The 17941-nt window shown below is 46.1% G+C and overlaps 1 protein-coding gene across 3 annotated transcripts; it reads right to left on the bottom strand.

Moving 5' to 3' along the window:
- Positions 1-797: 797 nt before the first annotated feature.
- On the bottom strand, positions 798-14076 carry MSL1 (MSL complex subunit 1). Of its 3 annotated transcripts, none has more exons than XM_027094810.1 (9): positions 12159-14075; positions 9347-9570; positions 7676-8058; positions 5726-5773; positions 5210-5274; positions 4501-4568; positions 3982-4106; positions 3768-3840; positions 798-3367 (listed from the first exon to the last, which is right to left on the bottom strand). In XM_027094810.1, exons 1-9 carry the CDS (start codon positions 12924-12926, stop codon positions 3277-3279), a joined length of 1845 nt encoding a protein of 614 aa, XP_026950611.1. In that variant the 5' UTR covers positions 12927-14075; the 3' UTR covers positions 798-3276. The 3 variants fall into 3 exon arrangements, with proteins under 3 accessions (XP_026950611.1, XP_026950613.1, XP_026950612.1); XM_027094812.1 differs by lacking the exon at positions 12159-14075 and adding an exon at positions 10830-11056; XM_027094811.1 differs by lacking the exon at positions 5726-5773 and having other exon boundaries at positions 12159-14076.
- Positions 14077-17941: the final 3865 nt, after the last annotated feature.

Below are 17941 nucleotides of genomic sequence, written 5' to 3'. Positions count from 1 at the left end.
GCTCTAGGGCACAGGCTCAGTAGTTGTGGTGCACGGGGCTTAGTTGCTCCGCAGCATGTGGGATCTTCCCGGACCAGGGCTCAAACCCAAGTCCCCTGCGTTGGCAGGCTGATTCTTAACCACTGCACCACCAGGGAAGCCCCTGGATTCAATTTTTAAATGGACATGAGCAAATCATCCAGAGAACTGAAACATTCAAGATCCTTTCTTTTGAGAAACAATTGTAAAATCTCTGAATGTTAACCATGAAGATTGGGATTGCCACAGCAAACTTTAACTATTTGAGGGACTATGAGGAAAGGAGGAATTGATATTTTTTCATCACCCTAGAAGGCAAAGCAAGAACCAGTGGGCTCGAGTTACAAGAAGTTAGATTTTGTCAACGAGGAAGAATTTTCTAACATTTAGAAAAAAACGTATAAGAGAAAACAAAGTGTTAAAGGAGAAGCTGGACTTCATTTGTCTGGAATGTTGTCAAAGGGAAATCATGTATTGAAGTCAGACTAGATGACCTCTAAGGTCTTTGCAACTGAGGTTTTACTAATTTAGACACCAGGCACCAAGTATCCTATCATCTCTTGTTTTTAAAGTTGCCAATTATGTGTAAGGAAGAACACAGGACAAAGAGGGATGAAACATACATTGTGTTCATACACCAATGGAAGTTAATATCTCATATAAAAGGGAAAATAGTGTTTTTCTATTTTGTGAAAATGGATTTCTTTTTCTAGTCTTTTAAAATATACAAGCAGAATTGTTTAATGCTTCCCAATAAATCTAATAAATTGAAGCAGAAGTTCAAAATTAACAGCCACAATAGTTTATTTACAATTGAACTCTTTATAAGATATTTACAAGACAACCAATTTTACACATCAGAAATGGTATCAAAAGTATGAATTACAACACAGACAACAATATGAAACGGGCATAAAACAAAGCTGAAGTGGACAGACAAGCAATTTCTCTTTTTAATTTATTAACACTAGCTTAAACTTTGTTAAGGAAAGAAACAAAGAACTGTGTTTTAGGAGAACTGCAGGTCCTTCAGTTGAAGATTGAATTTCAGTGTTGTATCCCATGTAGGGAAAAAATAAGACTAATTTTCCCCCCACACTTCAACACACTGTAATTTTGCTCTTGGAACTTTGCTAATCTACTCTCCAACCTCCTTCTCAACAAAACTTCAACATATCCAAATCAAAGGAGAATTGATCTAGAAGAGGGGACAATAAAATAAGAGGTCCTAGGTAGAGGGAGAACCAAGGAAATAGAATCCACTTAAGACTGGCCAGATAGCACCCATGGATTCCTCTTAGTCTAACTCAAGTTCAAAATCTGGGGAGTCTGCTGGATAGGCACAAACATAAAGGCTAAGTTTGCTAATGCATACCCAAATTAGGAGTCTGACAAATGCTGAAAATCAAGAAGAAACTGAGAGGAATCAAGGAATAAAAGAGACACTGACTGGTCTTTTTCTTCTTGGGCACATTATAAAGGAACATAACATAGGTCAGAGTAGGAAAGCCAAACAGCTTGCCATATTAAAATGATGGAGAACAAAGAAAATCTGGCCCAGTTTTTCTAGAAATCTCCTTCCTCTCCTTAAGGTGTGAGATGAGAGCCCCTAGTGGAATAAGTCCTATTTCTCTCTACATTCTTGCTGCAATGAAGTTCACAGCAGGTTCCCTTGTGGAGAGCCCACTCTCCTAAGCAGATGGAGTTACAAATGAAAACCCATAGCCACACACACACACACACACACACACAAAGGAGAAATAAGAGCAGCAAGATCATCCAAGAATACTACATGTGCTGCCAGAGTAATTCCTTTAAAAGTCAAACTCAGGGAGCACAGATCAACATCTCACAAAAAGCTTTAGCAGTGGGAGGCCCCTGAGGAACTTTTTTCTTCCCTTCCCACAATGGTATCCCATTCTCTCATGCTCCACTGATGGGCCGGCCACACATCCTACATACCTTGGCTTCTCCTCTAAAAGTGCTAATAATCTGGGGACATATTCTCTTCAAGGATAAAAGCCCCTACCTTCTAGGAGATTAGACCCCTACTTGTTTTCATACAATAGTCCTGAAGACTAAAGAAAGGCAATTCCTATATATTTAAGACCAGAGGTCTTGGCTCTATTTTCCTTCCAGATAGTTACAGGGATCTTACACTGAGACCAAAGTGGCCTGGAGCGCTGTCCTGAAATTCTTTTAACAAAATGGGGGTGGGGTGGGAGGTGGGTGGGAGGGGGGAACTAAGATGGTACACATACAAATCTATTTTTACAAAATGAACGGAGAAGCTCATTAGGTACATCTGTTTGTTTCAAGATGTAGACATTTGCCAGCCAAAGGAAGCACATATTTCCACACACACCCCCACCCTCCCTAAATCTCTATCCCACCACCAAGAGCTCAGCTAAAAGGATAAAACCCAACTAAGGAATACTGGAGAAGTGATGTGACACAAAGACATCTATACAGGATCTGGCATGCCATCCCCAAACACCAACGGCTTTTGTTTAGAGCCATGACTGGTCCCAAACTTACCATCCTCATTCTCTTTTCAGAAGATTTTATTCTTTGAGGGGTGGGGGAAGAAATTCAGTTACCCATTAACTAAGAAAATAATCACAGCCAAACATCCCTTCCCACATGGCTATATCACAGGATAGTTTTAAGAGAACTGTCTTTTCAGATATTTATCTACCAACTCCAACCTCTTTTCTACCCTGTGAAGATGACTTGCTTTATCACGTCACTTGTTATTCCTCATCTGGTCCTTAAGCTCATGGTGAGGTTTTTTGTTTTGTTTTGTTTTAGGGTAAAAACCACTATGCTCACACTATAAGGAAGGGTATACCAGGGCAAGAACAGTGCCATGCAGGCACAGCTCTAAAGGCAGGGGTTGCTTCATCTTCCAAAAGTCTAATGAAGAGAGCCCTTTCACCCTTTTAACATAGGCAAATGTAGAGAAGCAGACCCCTGAAGCTTCCAAATCTGCCATCCTATAGATTTAGCTTGAGAGTTCATTTCCCCAAAAGGGGAAAAGAAATCCCAATCACCCTCCATAATTCACAATTAGCCCAGTGAAAGAGTATTTGTGAAATCAGAGTGATGAAAACAAAACCAAGATCAGGGGAGTATGGAAGGGCATTACCAGCGAATGATAACATACATGAGGACATTGGTCACATATACAGGTCTCTGCCACTCTCTGGGAATGGCATGCTACAACTATCTGAAGACAGAAGGTTCTTGCCAGCACAGCTATTTCCTACATGTCCGATGAGGTGTTTGCTTCTTCTGGATCTCCAACCTGCATCGGCTACGCTCATCCAACCAGGGCAGCTCAAAATTCCTGGCAAAAAAGGATACAGAAATCAACCTGCAAGACTAGAAGAAACTCAGTATGGACATGAGACTAACTCAGAAAAAGACACTATGCCCTTTACCACTCCTAGCCCTGACTCCCAAGTCCCAGGTTTAGATTGTCTTTCCTGCCTCAAAGCCAGAGCAATGGTGTGCTATTAAAGTGATTGAATAATCTATTTCTAATTCAAAAAGGAATCCTCCTAATTCCTGGCTTGGGAATCTTATCACTGCAAAAACTAGTGGCCCAGGCAGCCTCACTTCTGTCAAAGAGCCATGGCTATCCCTAAGCCAGCTATTCCACCTTATATCTAGGCTTTCATGAAGTCTGGAAGGGAGGTGAAGCACAGACTACCTGAGAGAGGAGGGGAAAAAAACTTTATACTTACTGTGGAGTTAGTTTTGGTAATGGTCGTCCAAATGCTACAACAGGCAAGAAGGGGGTAATCATCAAACTTTCAACTACGGAAGAAAGCCAAACGGGACCTTGTTAGTGACACAGATGGAAAATGTCTAGCAACTATACCTGTTCCAAAATACTGCATTCATTCAGAGCAAGTTGTATCCTGGAGCCCTGTACTCTTTTAGATAAACAAAACTTACCATCATCTGGCTCAGGGAAAAATGAGGTAACCTCGGGCTCAGATTCCTGAATTCCTTTCTTTTTATACATTCTGAGCTGCAGTCGCTGTAAAATTCTTTGTTCCCTGATCCTCTGAATATCCCATCTGGGAAAAACAAACCAGACAAACAAAACAAACAAACCCAACATTACTGAAAACCAGCTCTATAAAGGCAACTCACACAATCCAGATGCTAGGGAGATCTCTGCTGAGTCTTCTAGATGGGGGATGGGGGGTGGGGAGGGGTACGGGGGTAAAGAGAACCGCCTGCTTGGTTAGGGAAGAGCTGTATAGGTCTGGCAGTCTAGATCATGTGTTGGTGTTCCCCAGAAGAAAAAGAGGCCAAACGTGTATAACAACAACCACTTCACACTCTGATACTCAACCAATTGAGTAATTGAAAAGTATTAAGAGCTCCAGGGCTCCCCTCAGCATAGATAAGAGAGGTTAGGGTCCTATAGGGCTCAGTTGTCCCCAGAATGGACATCTCCAGCCTCACCTTTTCCTTCTCTTCTCATCCAGCTCCAGTTTTGCATGCCGCTTCGAAAACACACTGTCATCCAGGTTCTGTGTAAAGAATAGCAGCTGATAAGCTACTTATCACCGTGTGACACATTTCCATCATTTCCAGTTTCCAGGAATGTAAAATCTTTCACCTTCAGGTCCCACCTGAGTCTGTGAGTTCTATGGATATCATAGGAACCTCCTGGTAACAAAATCAACAAAACACATACTCCTTTCCCCACCCCTACCCTGTAGAATCTCCATATTCCAAAATCATTTCTATAATTTTCCAAGGTGAAAGTCACATCAAACTGAAACAACCCTTGAGACTGCCACAAACCCTCCCTACCTCTATACTTTATAAGAGTCTGAGTTTAAAGTAAGTATCAAACTTATAAGAGTCAAATGAGGTTGGAATATATAATTCTGTTGCTGAGTGGTACACGCTAACTTTTCTACATAGCATGGAATCTAGCTTTGTTTTGAACATTCCCTAGTTATTTATTTTTTAATAAATCACTTAGCCACTCTGGACCTCAGTTTTCTCATCTATACAACAAAGGAGTTGGACTAGATAATCTCTCAAGTTACCTTCTTGCTTCAAAGTTCTATTTAACCCATCCATACAGTTACAATGACATATTCAAGTAACAGGCCCATTTCTCTCTCTCACTCCCTTCTACTGACAGGTCTTAGGTACCTACCTCCAAAAGGTCTGAAGGATTTGGGTCCCTTAGAGGCTCTACTGAGTGGTCCCTCCAAGAAGGAACTGGAAAGAAAAAAGAAAGAGAGAAAGAAAGGGAGGAGGGGTGGAACCACCCTTAAATCCAAGGTCACACAACCTACTATTCACTAGGACAAGAGATCTCTCCCAGATAAGACAAAGTTACCAAGTGATAGGAATCCATTCTATGGCCTCACCTGAAGCCATATTCAGTGTCCTTGCTACGGTATTAAAAGAACCTAAAATGCCATTGCAGTCTGCCAAACACAGGATCACAAAAAACCCTAAACCAATACCTGACAATTCACATAATGGATGCTATTGCAGTTCCTGAAAAACAACTGAAATTTGTAGTCATTTTGAAGTCTATAGTGTAATCATACACCAAGGAATCTCACTCTCCCCCATCCAACTGATGGGGAATGCAGCTCCCAACCATCCACCATCCCACCACCCCCACCCCAGACCCAGCCAGCACAGTTCCTATTCTACTCACCAGCCAAGACTGAAGTTTCTCCTGCAACACTTGATGGCATCAGACACCCTAAATAATGCAGGAAAGAAGAATCACCTCAGTGTAAAAAGAAAAAAAGCCCATACCCAAAATGGAGGAAAGGATCATCACTGAAGTTCTCACTAGGAAGCCATTTTGGTTTTTTGAGTTGTTCTTTTGAGAATTTCTCTCTGGGGGAGGGGAAGAGGGAACAACAGACAAAAGAAAAGAAAATAAGCCCACCACTTTTTTTTTTACACTGAGACGACTTCTTTTCTTCATTATTTAGGGTGGTTTCCCTGCAACAGTTGATGGCCAAGGATATCAAACCTTAAACTCAGAACATGGCAGGTGAGTAAAAGTTGACCCTATTTTTCAAATAAAAGATCAGTGTTCTCAAAACTTACATATGTAGTCTTCTTAAACAGCTCCCTCCTCCCTCCAAACAAACTACCTTGCTGGTCCAGCCTGAACAACATGCACAAAGACTTTGGCTTCCTTAGAACAAGCCATTGAGACTTCCTCTTGAGATAGGGGCGTCAAGAATAAGGATTCACACGTTTATTCACAACTCAGGGTCCTCAAAGGACTGGGATTCCCCCCAATCAGACTCTTTCTGTACTGCTAGGCCCACAATATTAGACGTGTTTGGAATTTTCTGTACTAGGGCAGAAAGGGTTTTCAAAAATAGCCAGTCACACAGAACAGCTCCGGACTAAGCCATTTCCCAATCCCGGATGGGAAATTGCTTCACGGTTTCTCTTGTTACACAGCATTGCCATGGCAGCAAGAAGGTTAACCATTAAGGATGAACCTGTTCAACTAACTGAACCAACAAAAAACCTGAGCCTAGATCAGGGTCCTGGTCTATCGCATGTACTCAAGTGTAAGGCCTAATGAATTTTAGATAATTAAGAAGAGTAATCTATCTTCCCCACTTAATTTTGTCACCAGAACAGCCAAACAAAGCCTGGAGAATGCTCTTGTCTTACTGGAATGGATTCCCATCCCCATCCCTACTAGGGCAAGACACAGCATCAGAAACTCAGGGCTGTGACTCTATCCAAGGCTTCCCCACCGTCACCCCGGAGCACCCGCTGTGACTGTCACAGACTAACATTACACGATTGAAGGCACATTCCAGTTACTGGTTGATGTAGGAGATAGGGGAGCATCTCTGTGTGGAAGCCATGAAGAAAAAAAAGGGAATGAAGACCAAGGTCCCATACCCCACACCCATCCCAAGCAGCTCAGATATCCCAAGATAGTCCTTATTGTTTGAAAAATAGTTTGTAGACCATTTTATTTAAATATATGAACAACCAATGGGCTACTGCAATCCAAGTAAACTCTTCACATTTAGAACCTTTGTGAAGTATCGTAAGATAAAGTAAGACTGTTGGTCTTTGGCAGATTCCTCCTGCCCCCCAGACCGGGACATAGAGATACAGATAAATGTTTATATAGTTAAAGAGCGGAGGCCCAGGTGAAATTCCCCACCCCAAACTGGCTCCCCAACCCAAAAATTACCATTGGCCCCTGAGAACACCCAAAGACCACCCTCCCAGGTTTCACACAATATCAATTGCAGGAACAGTCGTGCATGGCAAAGTATAAGTTCTATGCATTTCACAGCACAGAAAACCCTTCTTTCAGAGGGCATGCAAGTTGCCGGAGATTACACCCCCAAGTCTGGTGCTCTTGTGATGAGCAACTTACTGGCAAACACATCTCCCAGTGTTGTAAGCAGGCAAATACATTGAGCACATTTTGCTGTAATTCCATCTATTTGCAATGCCTGCACAGTGTCTGTCTCTGGCTGTTAACTTACTCATTCTTGACAGAACTCTGCTTTATTGATTGCACTTTTTTAAAAATGCCAAAGGCATTTTCACACTTGTTAGCTTGACCGCCACCACTAGGGTATAAGAGCAAGTGTTCTCTATGCCTTACTTGCTACAGTCTCCTCCTTCTTTGGAGAGGATTCCCGTAATGGTAACGGTGATGGGGGAGGCTGGTGCCAACGACACAAATACATTTCTGTGGTGGAAAGGTACGGCAAATCTTCTATCTCACTTGAGAAGGCTTTCTCCTTGGGATGGGTGCTGGGTCCCTTCTGGGGAGTCGAGAGTCTTGGCGGGGTGTCCACTGAAGACCGGGGCTTTTCTGGAGTTTCCTGGCTCCTCAATTCACGTTTACAAACAGTTTCAGATAAGGAACCACAGGGTTCCTCTTTAACAGGAGAGTGCTTAGGAGTTTTTGTTTTGACTTTTGAAAATTCAGGAGCCAGCTTTTTAACAGGAATCTTTCTTTCTGTACTTCCAAATGGGGATTTCCTATTAGATAGGGAAGAAAACATTATAGAATTTATTGACTCTTGAATAAAATCTAATTTGATTACATTTTGGGGCAAGAGAACTAGCTTGCTTCAAAATAACCAGTATTCAAGTATCTAAATATCTGCGTTCATTTGGCTGTCATGAGCAGGAACAGCTTCATGCTTAACAGTATATATAATAGGCCCTTAGTAAATGTTTGTTGAACAAGTGAGTTTCCATGCTTAAGAACCTCTACTAGTATCCTACTGCCTACTAAATCTAAAAAGGTCCCTATTTTATTCAAGATCCTTTAGCTGGGGCTTCCCTGGTGGCGCAGTGGTTGAGAGTCTGCCTGCTGATGCAGGGGACACGGGTTCGTGCCCCGGTCCAGGAAGATCCCACATGCCGCGAAGCGGCTGGGCCCGTGAGCCATGGCCACTGAGCTTGTGCGTCCGGAGCCTGTGCTCCGCAACGGGAGAGGCCACAACAGTGAGAGGCCCGCGTACGGCAAAAAAAAAAAAAAAAAAAAAAAAAGAAGACCCTTTAGCTAACATTAGAGGCCTCTACTTTGTGGCCTGTTTCATTCCTGTCAGCCAGAGACCAGTCTCTTATTCTACCCCTCCAAACCTACACCATGTTAATTACAATCTCTGTTTCTTTTTTCTTGCTATCTTCTGGCTCTCTTTCTCCCACCAGTCTACACACACACACACACACACACACACACTTCTAGGATGCCATCTCCTCTCCTTTTTACCAATCTAAATTCTATACTTCTTTTTCAAGATCCATCTCCTCCTTAAAGTTTCACTATTTTAACGCACAATAATCTTTAATCTCTGAATAGTTTGTATCACTGTTGTCTATCTGCATATTTTATTGCAGTTGAATTCTGAGTTTTCAAAACTTATGCCATCCTTATAGCTAGACTAATCTCTTCGAGTCCAAGGACACTTAGAGCTTACATTTTAATGTCTACCAGTGCCTGATGCAATGAAGGAATTTAACACTTCCTAACTTGAAGTGAAGGGCTATAGTTTTCTTTAAGAAACTCAGCTGTCACATTTGTTGCCCATTCTCTTTATGATGTACTCTGCATTCTGTAGTTACTACAGTGACCAAAATGTTCCTAACAGACGTACATAGTCTGCGCAAGAATGTTCCAAGACAGTTTCTCAGCACAGAAGACCTCATGATTCAAGATATAGTTCTATTAAAACAAATTCATAAGTCCTAATCCCTTACTCTCAGTCACTGGAAACAGGTGACCTCATGTCCAGACAGTGTAACAAAGTTATCAGCACACCTTTTGTGTCCCTTTCCACTCCGCCCACAGGAGAAAGGCTTGGGAGGCAGAGTCTGGGATGTCTCGGAAAGCTCCGGCTGGCACTCCAGTTTAATTTTCTCGGATATCTCCGTTTCCTCTCTCTCTTCAGTTTCATAGCCCTGAAACAGCTTGTGCCTTTCCTTCTCGTTATCCTTCTTTACCAGCTGCATCCGCCTTTCCATACGTTCAATCCGAGCAAGGAGCTAAAAGAGAGAATGGCAAAATGCAGACTTAAAAAACAAAAAAATTAAACACAGGTGCTTAGCCCTATTTGCGAATCAGTATGGTCTTCTGCCTCTTTCCATGAACCATAGCAATTCAACTTATTTTTAACAGGCAGACATTAATCTGAATAGATTTTCTTAAACACAATAGAGAAGACAAGGTACACTGCTTGATTTTAGGGGCTAAACTAGTTGGGGAGGGGCATGGGGGAATTTGTACTTCATTCTTCTGAAAGAAAATCCTCTTCACTGGGAGGGGCCACAACATGCCTTTTAAATGGCATGGTCTCTGCTACTGCTAACCATGTGGCTCCAAGTCAGTTTGGGAGTTTCCAGAATTAACCTTAATGTTCTTTTAGGAGGCCCTAAGGTTCTCCAAACCCTATCCTCTCTACTTCCACTCCAAAACACTATACACAAGGACAAAGTCCAGACAGTACATTGAGAAGGAATTAAAAGCTCACACAATCACAGTGCCACTAGGGATTGCAGTGTTATTTGAAGGCGGGTGGGGTGGGGGTGGGGAAGTGCCACCTAAATAATGAACACTCAATTTGGAAGAATTATAAAAGAACCAGTACCCATAAATCCCATCAATCATCAAATATACATATTGCTTTGCATTTGAGATAACAAAAAAATTATACCTATTTGTCTGAATATTGAAAACAAAGTCTTTTAATTCTAGTTAAAGGGAGGACCACATAATCAAACAGAAAATGGAAGTCTATTATCATTGAAAAGTTCACATTAAAATGTTCTGAGAAAAGATGCCAAATGTGCTACTTACACCCTATAATAAGAATTTTATTTGGGTTAGACTGTGATATTAATGTTGACTTCATTACATCCACTTAGCTGCACAGATTTCACGAGAGGCCAAACAACAACTGGAATAAGAGAAACAAGCTTAAGCATCGCTAAGACTGCAATACACAACAGAGGCAATGAATGCCAAGTTCAGACTGACACTCTATCCTTAACTCACCCCGCTTTTCCTGCCTAGGAAAGTCTGCAAAGGGGCCATTACCTCAGGTACTGAACAGAAACCTCCACAATCAGCAGAGAGCCCCCCTGTCAGCCACATTCTCATTTCATCTTCTGTTTTGATTCACAGCCTTAACATTACTTAAACACGGTTTATGGGTGACATTTCCTTGATTTCTTCTCCTTCACTGGTCGTTCTCTTCCCGCCTCCCCCCCCCAAATAAGGACACGATGTGTTGTAATTACAGTACCATCACACCCCTAGACTGCAGTACAGTAGCTGAGCAGTGCCACCTCCATGTTGAGTAACTTCCACAAATCAACACCATGAGATATTTTAATGAGACCGGCCCCAGCTCCCATTCCACCTTGCAGAATGCATTCTCCAATAAAACAGTCGCTGCCTGGAGAGATTCATTTGGAAAGCAAACAAAATGAACAGCCCTCTGCTCTCCTGCTCAGCCCTTGGCGCACACAACGCCAGAGAGGGAGAGGGAGGGAGAGAAGGAGAGAGGGAGAGAGGGAGAGAGGGAGAGAGGGAGAGAGGGAGAGAGAGAGAGAGAGAGAGAGAGAGAGAGAGGGAGAGGGAGAGGGAGAGGGAGAGGGAGAGGGAGAGGGAGGAAGAGAGAGAGACTGCTGCAGCCTGAACACAACAATTGTAGAAACCATGTTTATTTTTAGGCAGCTGTAAGGTATGCTAGCACAGTAATATCCCACCACCACAGCTTTCCTGATATCTGGAGGAATATGTTTTAACACATAAGGTGCCCTTAACTACTGCTGCAGTAAAAATAACCCTATATAGTCGTGCTCCTCAGAAGTACAAAGAAATAATAAATGACTTCCCTACTACCCTAAGATTCTAATATAGGGGAAAAAATTTTGGTCTACTTAATACATTTAATAAGCTTAATTTCCCCTGATGCCTTAAAAACCTTCCAGCCTCTAAACACCATGCTCATACAAGGGAGCTGGTTAGCAGGTCATGTTTTATAACTCAGATTCCTATGAAAAACTGTCTGAAATCAAAGGTGATGATTCTCTTAATATCATTTTAAAAAGCTGTAATAGGGTTCCACTGTGAATCACCTCGACCCCTCTGCCAATTAAAAGGCTTACTACTCTGTCTAAAGATGCTACAGCAGTGCTTAGAGCAACAGCTGCTATGGCCCTCTCCTCCAGAATACATTTATAACGCAAAGCTCTTTAAGTTAACCCCTTCCATAAAGCCACCACATATGTATCCCACCTTTTCATTTTTCAACCCCTCACAAATCAGGTCTTTTCCCACTCTAAACGTCTTTCCCACACGTCTGGGGCTGTCATTTTAAATTAACCCTTTGGCACCTGAAACTTCCCCTCCCCCTCCCCCTGGGAGGTTGCCCTTTAACCCCTCCCTCCAACCCAACGTGTGTCTGTGGGCCTGGCTCCCAAGGACCCGTTAACTAAGAAGACTCCTACGTTGGTGGCCAACCTCCTTACCCCTAACCTAGGGATACCTTAACCTCCTACAGCCCCCTTCCCCCGAGCATGCGCACAACTCGCTCCTAGTCCCGAACGCAGATTAACCCCTCCCGTACCGTGTCTCTCTCTGACTTCAGCTCCTCGATCTCCTTCTCCTTGGCCTGCAGCTGCTGCTGCTGCTGTTCGATGAGGTCCAATTGCAGCAGAAGGATCTGTTTGAGGCAGGCGGCCTGACTGGAGGCTCCCGAGCCGCCGCCACCCCCGAGAGGGCTCTTCCTCGTACTCTTCCATCGGCCCTCGCTGGCCGCCAGGGTTCCGGCGGCGGCGGTGGGCGCGAGGGGTGGCGGCCCGGGCAGAGGTAGTGGTGGGGGTCCCGCCGGGTCCGAGGCGGTGGCACCTGGGGGAGCCGCCCCACCCTTGTCCCCAGCCCAGGGCGTAGGCTCTTTGGCCGCCGCCACGAGAGAGCCCGTCTGAATGGGCAGCACCGCCTGATACTTGGGTCGGGGACTGCAGCCGGCTCCGGCTGCCGCTGGCTCCCCCCCAATGCCAGCTTGTTTGGTGGCCGGGGGCGGACAGGGCAAGGGCACCGAGCCGCCCCAGCTCTCTTCCTGCTGCCCGGGGGCCGCCCCGGCCGGGAGTAACAAGCCCCGGCCCTTGCCGCCGCAGCCGGCCGGGGAGGGCGCAGGGCTCCCGCCCTGGGAGGAGGCCAGCGGAGGCCCCGGCTCCTTGAGCTTACGGTGCCGGGGGAGGAAGTGGGCTTCGGCCGCCCCGGGCTCGTCCTCGGGCCCGCCCAGCGCCGCAGCTCGCTCGTAGTCCAGTCGCTGCTCAGGGTTGCCGCCGGCAGGGGCCGCGGCCGCCTTGAACACTGCGGATCTCATGGTCATAGTGGTCCGGAGCAGCGCCGGGGACCGAAACGGAGGAGGGGGTGGGGAAGGGGTGAGGTGCGGGGGGTCGAGGACGGAGGAGGGGGAGGGGAGTTTGGCGGGCTCGCCTCAGCAGCGCGGCAGCAGGCCTTGGCTAGCGCGGCTCCTCCGGGGCCCGGGCGCCATCCCGCCGGCGTGCGGAGAAGTGGAGGCCGCGGCTGAGGCCCGCCGCCGGCCCATGGGGGCCTCGCCGCCGCCTCTGCTGCCGCCGCCGCCGCCTTCGCCTCAGAGGCAGGAGCTCGCACCCAGCCGCCCCCGAGCTCATCCCCGGAGCTCGCTTCGGCCCCCCCTGGCCCGGCCGGGCCCGCCTCGTCTCCCCACCCCACACACCCCCTTCCCCGCCCCGGCCCCCCGCCCCGGAGCTCGCCTCAGCCGCCCCGAGCCTCCATTTTCCCCCCCCTCCTCCTCAGGAGGGGGTGGGAGGGATGGGTCCGCCCAAAGCCCTCCTACTCCGGGAGGGGGTCTGTCGCCTCCCCCGCGGGTCTCCGGGCTCGGGGTCCCCCTCCCCCACAGTCACCCCCGGCGCCTCAGCGTTTCCCTTTAAAAAAAACGGAGCCGCTCGGAGCCGCCACAACCGCAGCCGCCGCCGACCGGAGGGCGCATGCGCCGGGAGGGAAGCGGGCGGGAGCGAACCGGGAGCGGAGAGGAGGGAGGCGGGCCGCGCTATTGTGAAAGGGGCCGCAGCCGCCTCGAGGAAGGCGGGCAAGGGGCCACGGGGGCCCCGGGCGAGGGGAGGCCGGGGATGAGGGGCGAGGACCGAGGAGCCCGCGGAGCGGCGGGGTGAAGGTGGGCTGCCGGGGGAGGGGCAAGCCGGGGGAGGGTCAGGAGGAGTGAAGAAAGGGCTGGGGCTAGGACGGGTAGAAGGCGAATGCGGAGGCTCCTCGGAAGAGAGGAGCGTGAGAGAATGGAGTTGAGAGGAAGGAAGGGGTCTTCGGGAGGCAGATGCGCCCTCCGTGGAAGTGTACCGAGCGGTCCACGTACCCGGCCTGCGCTGGATTACCCCTTCCCCGGGCACCTTGGCAACCGGCCTGGCCCTCGCTGGAGGGGCCCAGCGGCCCTGCACGCCTCCTGGACCAGTCAGGATGCAGGCTCCTGTTTGAGCCTATGGGTGTTTCCTGGGCATAGAATTCTAACCCTCCACCCCCAGCACTCCCCAGCAGCCCCACACTGGTATGGGAGAGAATGAAGTTCTTTGTCTCTAAGGGATCCAGGCCAGAAACGGAGGGGACCTCTGGTTCCCCGAGGGAGGAAAATCCATGATGTCTGCTGCCTAGGGAGTTGTTGCCACCACCTCCCTGGAATGAAGTATTGCCAACTACCGACAGTTCTTTCCCAACGGCCATCTCCCCAGCCTTCTTAAGTCACTTCTAGCATCTTCTGGGGGTTCATGAAGGATTGAGGCAAAGGAAGTCTCGGAAGGGACCTTTACCTTTACCGGGAATAGGAATACTTTAGGGTATCCTCCTATGCTGAGCACTTTGTCCTCTCTCTTCAGTGTTCATTTTGTGTGTCTGTCTGTCTGTCTTAACTTACAGGCAACTTTAGCCAACAAGTCCTCACAGAATTTCTCCTGGAAAAACTTTTAAATAGTTTTAATTGATTGTTTTTCTTTTGTGTTGAGGTGGGATTTTTTTTTTTTTCCAGTCTATATGGAGATGGAGATGACTTAACATTCTTTGGTCTAATGTGAAAACCTCCCCAAAACACAGAGCACTGGAAATTTTAAATAGATGAGTGCGAATATGCTAAGCCAAGGGAGCCCCAGCGCTCTTCTACCAGACTGTATGGCCTCAGATCTGCAAGGGGAGTCCTGGAGTTAGGGATACCAGTGAAGGAGGTGTGTGGCAGGAGGCATATAGAGTAGTGGTGATCTTTTTCAGTGTCGAGACTTTCAATACCATCTCTACACTGGCAACTCCTAAATTTATATCTTCTTCTGGGATCATCCTCTCACTCCAAAATCATATATTCAGCTGCCTAGGAGACATATCCACTTGGATGTGTAACAGGCATTTCAAATGTACGTCTAAAATCACACTCCTGAATTTCCCTCACCCAAATCCTGCTTCTTCTACAGCCTTCCTCTCTTTCTCTCTCACTCCACATCCAATCAGTCTTCAATCCCATTGCCCTTCAATATATATATATCCAGAATCACACACCTTTGCAGCATCTCCACAACTTGCACCTTGAGTCATAATCTGTGCCATAATCGTATCTCACTTTTTTATTGCAGTAACCTTGTAATTAGTCCCTCAGTTTCAAGCTTTGCCTTCCCCCACTTAAGTCTGTTCTCAACACAGCAGCCATCGTGATTCTGATAAGATATGAGGCAGAGCATGTTCTTTCTCTGCTCAGAACCCTCTCATGACTTACCATCTTACTTGAAGTAAAAACAAAATCATCATTGTGGCTTGTGGGATCTAGTCCCCGGGACTGCTCTCTGACTTTGGCTCCTACTACTCTCCCCCTTACTCACCCCCCTCCTGCCACACTTGCCTCTTTGCTGTCCTTCAGACACACCCAACATGTGTCTGCTCAGGTTCTTTCACTTGCTGTTCCCTCCACTTGGGTCACTCTTTCTTCAGATAGTCACATACCTTCCTCTCTCATCTCCTTCAGCTCTTTACTAAATATCATCTTTTCATCATGCCTTCCTCTCTGGTTACCCTGTGTAAACGCACAACCTCTTCCAAATACCCTCCCTTGCCTTTTCTGCTTTATATTTTTCATATACTTATTACCATCTAAGACGTAATCGACCTTGTTTATTGTCCTCACACTAGAATGTGAGCTTTGTGTTTTGTTCACTGCTGTATCCTTAGCCCCTAGAACCATACCTGGCACAAAGTAGGCAGTTAATAAATATTCATTGAATGAGTAAATGAGCTGTTGATATTAAGAGAAAGCATGTACCCTTGACCTTTAGCTTGGTTGAGAGTGACAGTCTTGTAACATTAATAGAGTGTAAAAATTAGTGAAACCTAGGGAAGAATAAAGGTGTCTAGAAGCACAGAGAAGATAGAACATATTATCTGGAGGGAATTGAGGAAGTGACAACTGAAGTGGGTCTTAAAGCTTGAGGCCATAGGAGGACATTTCAGACAGAGGTGAGAACATTGCCTAGGCATGGGATAAAAGGATGTGTTGGAGTAAATAGGAGAAGTTGACTGGACTTTAGCTTGGATACTGGGGAGTACAGGGGGTAAAGCAAGCAAGGTGTGTTGAGACCAGATTGTTAAGGTCTGAAGGCCCAGTTAAGAAATGGATACAGCCGACCCTCCATATGCGCAGGTTCCACATCTGCAGATGCAAACAACTGCAAATTGAAAATATTCAGGAAGGGACTTCGCTGGTGGTGCGGTGGTTAAGAATCCGCCCGCCAATGCAGGGGACACAGGTTCGAGCCCTGGTCTGGGAAGATCCCACACGCCGGGGAGCAACTAAGCCCACGAGCCACAACTACTGAGCCCGTGTGCCACAACTACTGAAGCCCGTGCGCCTAGAGCCCATGCTCTGCCACGAGAGAAGCCACCGCAATGAGAAGACTGCACACTGCAACAAAGAGTAGCCCCTGCTTGCCGCAACTAGAGAAAGCCTGCACGCAGCAACGAAAACCCAATGCAGCCAAAAATAAATAAGTAAATAAATTTAATTTAAAAAGCTGACCATTAAAAAAACAAGAAAATATTCAGGAAAAAAAATTCCAGAAAGTTCCAAGAAGGAAAACTTGAATTTGCCGCAAGCCCGACAACGATTTACATAGCATTTACATTGTGTTAGTTACTGTAAGTAACCTAGAGATGATTTAGAGGATGTGCGTCAGCTATATGCAAATATACGCCATTTTATATAAGGAACTTGAGCATTCGAGGACTTTGGTATCCTGAGCAGGGTCTTGGAACCAATCTCCCTCGGATGCTGAGGGACAACTAATTTATCAGCCAAGGTGAAACATCGAAGGATTTCCACCAGAGTGTGGAATGATCAGATTTGTGTTTGAAAGCTAACTTCAGTATACCTTTGCATGGAAGGCAGGAGGCCAGCTTGCAGGCTGTTAGTCCAGGTGAGAGATGAGGAATCGTTAATCTAAGGCTTGAGAGTATAGTTATCACATTATTAGTAATTTGCAGAATTTCTTGATCGATAGAAAGTGTGAGGAGGGGGTGAGGGAGAAGGAGGACTTTGTGGTCAAGATTTCTAAGGTCAGGCAGATGCAATTCCATGAACAAATTGCATATGTTTTCTTCCTCACTAGACAAAGTGTGGTCCTGGACTGGCATCATCAGCATCAGCTGGGAACTTGTTAGAAATGCAAATTCTCAGGCCCCACTCTAGACCTAATGAATCAGAAACTCTGCAGTGGGACTCAAGCAGTCTTGTGTTTTAACAAGCCCTCCAGGTGATTCTGATGCACCTCAAATTTGAAAAACACTGCTTTGGAGTCTATACCAGGACCTATTCTTCAGGAGCCACATGGTAAGTATTTCAGGCTTTGACAGCTGTGGAGTCTCTTGCACTATTCAACTCTGCCACCGTAGCACAAAAGACAATGTGTAAATGAATGAGCGGTGGCTGATGATGAGTGGTTAATCTAAGGTACCAGTGGTACGGGGATTTAGAGGGAATGACAGGTGGCAGACTCATTGTTTGAAAGCAAAGGCTCTGGGGTGAGGCTGCAACCAGCGATTACATTCCCACCATTTTATAAAATTTTATTTAGGAACACTGAAGTTTAAATTTCATATGTTTTCACGTTTCATGAAATATTATTTTAGATTTTCAACTATTTAAAAATACTTAGTGGGACTTCCCTGGCGGTCCAATGGTTAAGACTCCATGCTTCCAATGCAGAGGGAGAAGGATTCAATCCCTGGTCAGGGAACTAAGATCCCTCATGCCTCTGGGTGTGGCCAAAAATAAACAACAACACACACACACACACACACACACACACACACACACACACACACACA

The sequence above is a fragment of the Aethalodelphis obliquidens genome, unplaced genomic scaffold (genome assembly GCF_003676395.1).
Source record: "Aethalodelphis obliquidens isolate GAN/ISIS:26980383/991018 unplaced genomic scaffold, ASM367639v1 scaffold89, whole genome shotgun sequence".
NCBI classification, from domain to species: Eukaryota; Metazoa; Chordata; class Mammalia; order Artiodactyla; family Delphinidae; genus Aethalodelphis; species Aethalodelphis obliquidens.
Note: the sequence above shows the minus strand (reverse complement) of the source record. Positions and strands in the feature narration are given on the sequence as shown.

What these genes read in the sequence shown, in the direction of transcription:
- MSL1 (XM_027094810.1), bottom strand. Translation starts at nt 12,926, where the DNA reads ATGACCATGAGATCCGCAGTGTTCAAGGCGGCCGCGGCCCCTGCCGGC. An exon ending in ATCCTTCAGACCTTTTGGAG is followed by an intron (nt 4,569 to 5,209) that starts GTAGGTACCTAA and finishes TTCTTTACACAG; the next exon opens with AACCTGGATGACAGTGTGTT. An exon ending in TTTCCCTGAGCCAGATGATG is followed by an intron (nt 3,841 to 3,981) that starts GTAAGTTTTGTT and finishes TTTCTTCCGTAG; the next exon opens with TTGAAAGTTTGATGATTACC.